This window comes from Limulus polyphemus, unplaced genomic scaffold (genome assembly GCF_000517525.1).
Source record: "Limulus polyphemus unplaced genomic scaffold, Limulus_polyphemus-2.1.2 Scaffold1277, whole genome shotgun sequence".
NCBI lineage: Eukaryota > Metazoa > Arthropoda > Merostomata > Xiphosura > Limulidae > Limulus > Limulus polyphemus.
The window spans coordinates 158,487-167,942 of record NW_013666887.1 but is presented as its reverse complement, the minus strand read 5'-3'; the positions used below and the strand labels follow the sequence as shown (position 1 = coordinate 167,942).

At 31.9% G+C, this 9,456-nt stretch overlaps 1 protein-coding gene across 2 annotated transcripts in view; it reads right to left on the bottom strand.

Moving 5' to 3' along the window:
- Positions 1 to 2,728: 2,728 nt before the first annotated feature.
- Positions 2,729 to 9,456, bottom strand: part of LOC106462890 (TP53-binding protein 1-like) — an 86,132-nt gene continuing 79,404 nt past the window's right edge. For both annotated transcript variants that reach the window (XM_022390296.1, XM_022390297.1), the window contains exons 28-31: positions 9,027 to 9,100; positions 7,080 to 7,210; positions 6,715 to 6,765; positions 2,729 to 4,292 (exon numbers count right to left, since the gene is read on the bottom strand). In XM_022390296.1, the coding sequence (XP_022246004.1) occupies positions 4,114 to 4,292; positions 6,715 to 6,765; positions 7,080 to 7,210; positions 9,027 to 9,100 (435 nt within the window). In that variant the 3' untranslated portion in view covers positions 2,729 to 4,113. The remainder of the gene's footprint in view (positions 4,293 to 6,714; positions 6,766 to 7,079; positions 7,211 to 9,026; positions 9,101 to 9,456) is intronic.

Here is a 9,456-nt window from a genome sequence, read left to right as displayed (position 1 = left end):
CTCATACTCGTGGTGTAAATGAATAAATCTGGAATGAAAATAAGACTACCACTGCCTAGTAGGTTTGATCCATTCTGGGCTTTATTAGCTGAAGGTTGTTGTACAAGTTGCACTTTGGAAGCAGAAAAGTAACATGGATGAAATATCCAGCACCTATATACAGTGCCTTGCAAAAGTATTCTCTCCCCCCCCCCCCTGCAAAGCTTCCACATTTTGTTGGCATCTAAGCTTTCAATCATGAACCTTTCAAATGGGACTTTATATTTAGAATATACACAATCTACTCCAAACTGAGAAAGATATATAAAAATGCTGATATCACACAAGTAATTTAGATTTTAAAAAAAAAAGTAGAATATTCTCAACTGCATTAAGCATTCAACCCCTTTGCTATGGCAACCCTAAAGCAGTTCAGGTGCCAAAAATTGAAAGGTCACAAAATTAGTGTAATGGTCTCTGTCTATGTGTAATCAAAATGGTTAACTTGACTTCAGAGTAAATCTGTTCAAGCCACAACACACATAGTGATACGACAAACCAACCATAAAGGCCAAGGAGCTTTCCAAACAAGTCAGGGATAAAGCGGTAGATTTGGAGAAGGTTACAAGAAAATTTCAAAGTCACTGATTATCCCTTTGATTACAGTGAAGTCCATCATTAAAAAGTGGAATGTGCTTCATATCACCCAGTCACCACTCAGATCAGGGCAACCTTCCAAACTAAGCAGCTGGGCAGCAGGAAACTGGTTAGGGATGCCACTGTGAAGCCAACAGTGACTGTGAAAGATTTGCAAAGTTCCATGTCTGAGATGGGAGTCAGTGTTCATACATTGACAATATCCCAGTTCCAACACAAAGCTGGCCTGTATGGGCAAATGGCAAGAAAGAAAGCATTACTGAAAAAGAATCATCTTAAATTTTGTATGGAGTTTGTGACAAAGCATGTAAATGATACTGCAGACATGTGGCAGAAGGTTTTGTGATCAGACACAAATTGAACTTTTTGGTCTAAATTCAAAGTGTTACATCTGGTGCACACACACAGCACATTACACAGTCAAAACCATCCCAACTGTCAAGCATGGTGGTGGCAGCATCATGCTATGGGGATGCTTCTCATCAGCAAGGACTGGAAAACTTGTCAAGATTGAGGGGAAGATGGATGGTGCAAAGTATGGGTGAATCCTGGAGGAAAACCTGCTTGAGTTAGTGAAGAATTCAAAACTGGAGTGGCCCAGTTAAAGACTGACTTGAATCCAATGGAAAATTTATGGCAAAATTTGAAAATTGCAGTCCAACAATGAAAATTGGAGCAATTTTGCAGGAAGAATGGGCAAGAATTACACCATCCTTTGTGCAAAGCTGGTAGAGATCTATCCAAAAGTGACTCACAACAGTAATTGCTGCCAAAATTTCTTCCACCAAGTACTGACTTAAGGGGCTGAATACTTATGCAATCAGCAAATTATTGTTTATATATTCTCTTTGCAGGTTTTGCTGACATTCAACCTCCTTCATACACAACAGTGTTAAGTTTGATCATTAGAGTTTTGAATAAAAACAAGTTAAATAAAAAAAAATAGTTTACATTATTTGTATTTTATCAAAATGTGACATTATTGGTAGAGAGGTGAACACTGTACAAGAGTGCAGCATGTAAAACCTGAAATGGTTCACACTGCTATACGATAGTAATCTTATCCAAGAATAATAATAATAAAAACAACAATAATGGACATCCTTTTTTTTAATTATCGCCCTTTGTACTGATAGCAGCCACTGGCCATGTTGCAGTAGAGTCAAAGTAATTGTAAACAAAGCGAGGATAAGCAATGCATAAAAACTTGAATTAAATCACCTAAGATTATTTGAACAACCATTAACTGCACAAGAACTGCCTCCGCTATTTTCAGTATTATCTATGACAATTATAAAGAGAAAAAGCATATGAATCAAAATGTAAACAAATAATAAGTACTATTACAACACGTGTTATCTTTCACTCTTGCTACGGCTGATGCACAACGTGATACATTTTTGGTAGCACTCATGAAAATTGGGTCACACATGAATAAATGCATCTATAATATTAAAAATTATATGTATGTAAAAAGTCAGTAACAGTACTAAAATGTGTACATTGTAGAGAAAAAAAGTGGTTCTATTAAATACTGTAAATCACTACACTATTACTGTGCCACCTTCTGTGTGAATACATGTATGGCAATCTTACTAATAGTTTCCTTTTGCAAATATCAATTTAAATACACGAATAAATCAAGCATCTGTGAATATATATCTCAGTTATTATTTACCATTTTTATGTGTGTTGGGTGGTGTCTTGCAGGACTTAAGGTGTATCAGCTAAGATTTAGGCAGACTTTTTTTTTCCATGTTTGCTTGCAAGTATAGATCTAGTTCCATATAATAATTTCAATAAACTGAACATACTTTGAAAATTGTGAGTTTCATCTCAAGCTATATAAAACTATGACTACTGTACCATGCAATTTGGTACTTGTGTTCTGTTGCTGTTTCCGGGTGTTACAAGAACCTAGAAAACTGACTTTATGAGCTACAGAAGATGGTTACAGGTGTTTAAAACAGTCTTCAAAGACAGGAGCTCTTGATATTCTCCAACATACTCATAAAGATTTAAAAAAGGAAGAAATTCAAAGGCTATGATCAGTAGTTGATAAATTACAATAACATAACACATTTAATGAACCTTTACTGCAAATTTTGTACATTTTATGATCTTATTCTTTCACATAAAAAACAGTCTGAGAAAATACGTGAATGTTCAAAAAACAACATCGTAATCAATCAAAATTTGCTTGTACTACTGTTTTAAAAACAAAAATTCTATATCATCTTACATATGTATGTATATATAAGTTGACTTGATAAAAAGGACAACAGCATACAGATATTTATTAAAACGTTTACAATTAAGGTAATGTCAAACACTGTAACTGCTTTTGAGAAACTTTTAACACCTACAATATACTACAGATTTACTCAAGTTTTCATGCTAATTTATATATCTTCTTTCACAAACAAGTTAACTTTGTGTCACATCAGTATTGGCATACTGTAATTATTTATCTCATGCACATCTGTCACACTATTACCAATAATTAATTTTTAGTTTATGAAACAATAATGGTGTTTAAAATCAGTCGTCTATACAAAATTTTCTGTTTCAAAAAATGAAAAGCCATTAACTCATGATTCTGCGGTGACAAAAAGAAGTTAAAGTAATATTTTTAACGTTACTTCAGTTATTATAATCATGCAAATTAGAGTGATATTCTTTTCTTGCTTACATTTCAGCATTAACTAACACGTGATCAAATTCTACAATAATAACAATTAGCATCTGTTTCTATACTGCAAAATAAAAGGTGAAAAAATACCAGTAATTTGAACAACATAAACTGTATAAAGAAAGTAAAAGATGAGGGAAAAAAAACTAATTCTGAAGTAATAATTTCAACTGACAAAAGTACAAAGATGTGATTTTTCTTTATGCTCCATATTGTGAAATTTACTAAACATCAACTGATAATAACTTGAAACTACTTGCAGCAAAAATGTGAATTCTTAGAATCTTTGTGAAGTTTTAAAGCTCACATTTAATACATTCTTCACAGAATTATTGGCAGCTATAGCAGTTAAAACTGTGTGAAAGAAAAGTTATAAATATTCTACTAAACTTCTAACTAACCTATTGCACATTGATAAAAATACTTTTTAAGAAAAGGAGGAAAAAAAACAACCAATAACAAAATTTATTAACTTCACTATTAAACACAAAAATCCATTCTCATTAAGATCTTTTTTAAGTAAAATCTATTGTGGTGAAGATCTAAAATGCAACAATATATTTGTAAACAAGTAATAAATCATTGTCGTTCACATGTACATGGTTAAAAGGCTAGTATCTATACATAAGTATATATACAGTCTAAAAACTTGGTATAAAACCAATGTTGCTCAGAGAAAACAAAAAGTATAACAAGCAAGCAAACTGCCAATCAAACACACAAATAACAGTGATCTACACAATAACACACTGTACATCTTACAGACATTTAAAAACTGCCTTATTTCAGTCCTTATAGTCATACTTAAACTTTGAGTGGGCATTAAATGGAAGCCGTTGTCCATTAATAAGGCACTGAATAATCCATTCGCTAGATAACACTGGTATAGAAAGTTGTTGTGCTCGTTTTAACACGTCTTGAGGGCAGGATGGATCGGACAGAACAATGTCAACACTGTAAGGACCTGTAATATTTAAAAAAAAAAATTAAAACTTATTTTCATCTTTTTCTTTTGTAAAAAAAAAAAAAAATTTCATTCTCCTACACAAACACAATAATGAAGTTACTATAATTCAAAGATCAGATTTCAAAGTTTAAATCTTTTATTAGGTAATGAAAAGTGGTGACTAAGCTTTGGAGTTCAAACTGTATAGTTTTAAGCTGTAAAACTTTTTTTATGATGCAATAACAAAATATTGGTAGTTTCTGTAAAAAAATAATTTTTCTTTGAGGTAAACAGCAAGGAAAATCCAATCATTTCAGTTTGTCCTAGTTTCAAAGAAATACACTTTTAATGTTATGTATAAATATTATACAATACATTTTGTGTTTAGTTAAATTAACAAAACATAGCCAGTTACCTGATTTCATTACATCCAACAACTATGGTTTTTAAGAAAATTCAGGATAAATTACATATCTGATTATTCGAGACAGAGTACATCTACACATTTTTAGCAAAGGTATTAGGTTAAAAAGTGATCAGCAAATGCCCAAGCCAGCCAATCAGAGTCCAGATGACAAATGGAAGGAAGCTCACAGTATTGGCGGTATTCAACCCGTGTTACTCACACCCTAATCCACTATAGGCAACACAATGAATAAAAAGTCATGCTAATGTGAAATATCAGCCCAGCCACTCTACATTAATCAATGCTACCTTTGGCAGGCATTGTCAACACGTTCACCATCAAATCAATCACCGACGATTATCATGGAATTTCAGGACTGCAAAGAAGCTGAGAGGATCCACCTCTGACATTACTCATAACCCGCATTCTGTAGCTAGCACTTGCAATGATCATGTATACACACATTTAGTGGAATAGACTGCCACTCTTATGCAATACAGCTCCAATTTTAGTGAAATTTCAAAGTCTGCCTTTCAAGTGGCAATCCAGGATTCAGGTCAAGGTACTGGGCTGTCCATGACAGATTCTGAGCATCATTTGCTTTACACAGTGCATGGCATGGAGCATTATCATACTGATAAAGGTATGATCCTTTCCAGAAGAATTCTATCAATGCAGCCAGCACAAAATTGTCCAGAATAACACAATATGACAGTGCATTCTTCGTTTCCTTAATTAACTCTTACCAATAGACCACCTCCCAACCAGTTAAAACTGCCACCATTATAATACTTCCTCCACAACACTTCAGAATTATGTTGAAAGTGTTCTGCAGGTTTCCTTGAAACTGGGTTCACTTTGTCTAAAGTACACAAATGCAAGTGGTAGTTATTGCTCCATATACTGGTTTTCCATTTTCCTTCAACCTGGTTTTGATTCTTAAAATACCATGAAAGCAAAACTGTGTATTCAGAACTGTGGCTCCATCCACGAAATCAAAAGAATGGAGCTTTCTGCCCACTGTGAATGTGCTTACTTGCAGCCCAGGGTTGAAACATCTCATAAGCTTCCTTCCATTTGTCATCTGGACTCTGATTGGCTGGCTCTGGCATCTGCTGATCAATTTTTAACCTAATACTTTTGCTAAAAATGTGTATATATATATGATCTGTTTGTGTGAAATACTTAGATATGCAACTTACCACGAGTTTCTTTGAAACAGATGACCAGATCAGTTGGTGCAATAATCACAAAAATAAAGAACTGGATTGCACAGATTATTTATTGTTATTTTGAAAAATAGCATAATGGTAAAAAAACATAAATATTTGTTGGTGTAACAGAAACAGTAAGTAATAAAAAACTATTTACATTTATACCCCATGTTCATCTGTAAATGGCTAACAGAGATTCAACAAATGTAGTACAGAGATTTGATTACTGCGTAAATATTTATGTAACATTATAAATGGATCAAATCAACTGGCGATAGGTAAATTGAATTTAGGTTGTTGAAGAGAAACATTAGGAAACCAAAACTACTATGTTACACACAGTTGGCACTTTTAAACCTACAAACTTGAATCAATGAAGTATTTCAATTTATCAGTGCTCTAGAAATAGTCAGCTAAGACAGTCTACTCAAATAAAAAAAAAAAAAGTTTAAATGAAATTCAGAAAAGATAAATAAAATAAAGCCTTCCAAATTAAGTATGATTGCTAGAAATTAAGAAAACAGAATTATCAGTTATGACTATAATTTTGATGAAGATAAATCACTTACCTGAAATGTGTATTAATCATGAGAAACAAGTTACTAGTAAATTTGAATGTGAGAATTAACATTATAAATATATAAATGAATTATCTCACTATAAATGTAATATATGAAATTTAACTACAAAGTTCTGAGAGATGCAATATGCTCCAAGTAATTGATTTTACTTGATAATCATATTTGTGTTAATTTTATAAGAGTTAATATGCTGAGTGAGAGAGAATATATGCACTGAAATTAAAGATGCAATCATTTACCCGAACGCTGTGCTGTTCTTTTTTCCTCAACTCCACTCTCACCGGACTGTTCTGAAGAACAAAATTAATTTTTATTGATAAAAATGCAATTTAATACTTTCAAGTAAGTAATGTGCATTTTTGAATATGAGAAAGTATTACTAAAAAATTCTACTTAAGATGCATGAGTAAGTCTACAATTTAAATAATTCTATAAGACATTTATTATGAACCAAAAATAGAAAAAAAAATTATGTTTTTAAGAAATTATAGTGATTATTACAGAATCAATATTTTAGTTTTAGAATGCATATTCAAATTGAATTATGAATTCACTCTAATCTCCTTTGCAACCAATAAGGATAAACTTACAAAGTAATCATTACCTTGTCGAGGCAGCCGACGTACCATCTCTGCTCTAGCAGCCAAAAGCACAGGTGCCCATGTGCTAACGAAATCTTCATTCTTAGATACGATTAGGACATGAAGACCCTTCAACACAGTACTTTTGGAATGCCTTTACAAAAAATATTTAATTCATATACTTTTTTGATACAAAATTAAAAGTACTTTTTCATTCTATCAAAACCTATTTTGTAGAATAGTAATAATGGTTATATTCTTATAACATCACTTACAAACCACAATAATTTTTTTATGAGCTTAAGAAGAACAATATTAATAAAGTTACAATTCCTGTTGAGACACGATAATTTGAACGTTAGTTATAATTTTATCCACGACAAGAAACAATTGCTAAATTGCAACTTTTAACCACATAAAGTTTGTTTCAAATTCAGTAAAAATTCATCCTGATAAATTTTGCTTTAGATATAAATAAGTTAATGTCATATGAATTGGTACATTTGTTATATAACAAACAGCTAACCATTAATATGTTACAAGATCATTTTTATAATGTCACAAATTTTGAGTAACAAAGTTTATTAACAAAATTCAAACACAGCACACCCAGGGTTATTTTCTTAATTGCAAATGAAACAAAACTTATGTAATATATTTACATATTTTCTAAACATTTGTAACATTTGCCTTAATGTGTTCTCTCTATATATGTACACCTTGTATATAGAAAAAAATAAATAAGTAAAAATTATCTCTGAATTTCGGATATTCATTACTAATGAAACCTTTTATGTACAAGGAGCAGTTTCATGCTTACCTGATAGCAGTTCTTTGATCACAGATTTACTGTACTTTAAACTACCAAGATAACATTATTTTATGAATTGTTTTTAGTACTACGTATTGCCATAATGTCATTCGTAATTATTTTTCATCTCTTTGATAAACTTATAAGCAGTAACAGGGTTAAGAAAAAATAATGAAATATATTCTATGGTAAAAAATAGCACCTTTTAGATGGTAATTTACAATTTATATTATTAATTGAAATACACTAACATACTCTAAGAACACTGATGTTTTGAACCACATCTTAATTTAATTTTACCATAACAGTTTGGAACCATAACATAACATCATATATACATATAAACTATTCAAAAATGAAATTAGGACTAGGGAAGTACAGACAATGTCACCATGTGCATCAAGGAAGGATGAGTGTAGATAGTACTATCTATTGCAAAGGGAAAGGTATTTGGAGAATGAACCTGTCACCCCTCAGAGCCCCATCTCAGACAGCAGTGTTCATGTATTAAGGTTTTGTAAGGGTATTTTTTTCATTTGGTTATAGACACTTAAGAGTACCAGTAGTATCATTCTGTTGAGTTTTAATAATATCCAGGTTTTGAAAGCAGCACTAGTTCTGGCATCTCTTACTAGGTAAGTCCATTTGTTTGTCATTTTTGATTACAACATTCAGCTCAGTGTCTTTTGTACTAGAGGTGTTTGGTGGGTATCACGTGTTGTGAAATAGATTTAACCCACTTAGGTTTAATCTGAGTCACTGAGATACCCCATATGACCATCAGATTTGTTCAGTACTCTATGTACCTAGCCTATTGCACGAGCAGTCTAAGGAAGGCAGGCAACTTAACTGTTTTAATTACCTTAAGTACATAGTACTGTCTTTACATTTTCTAAACTTTGTGCAATCAAATACGAAATATCACAACCAAATAATGTTTCGTACACAAAGCATAAGTTTTCGCCTAGTTTACAATGAAAGTGTATACGAGATACACTTTGAATAAAAGTTAAATTTTACACTGGAACTTGTCAATGATCATGAAAATAAGAAAACTTCAAATAAGCATTTATATATGATAAATTTTCAGTAAAAATATACATTCTTAAAATGACCATTTCCTAAATAATGAAAATTATTTTATAAAAATGTTACTTACCACTCAATAAGGGAATTCGTTACAATACTATATCCTGCAGGATGCAAATAAGACTTGTATGGAAGAAGTTTATTCTGAAATATAAATTACAAAAGCAATGTAATGATCCTAGTGTTTACATGCTTTTAATGCTAAAATTTTATTAGAAAGAAAAACAACAACAAAATATGAACTGAAGTTTTATGAATGAATCTTACATATTGGTACGACAGCGGTAGTCACGTGATGCTGGTAACACATCATGATATTCTAGAAGGATCGGGGAACATCATGAATAATCCAGTATGTGTGAGGCACCCTCTATTCCTGTATATAAGTGCGCCAGATAACGTGAGACGAATCAATCAGAATTGAATTGCAGACAGGCAGAGATAAAGACGGACAATTGAGTCAAGCTCGGTAGTGACCGTAAGTAAGTGCGTGAATCATT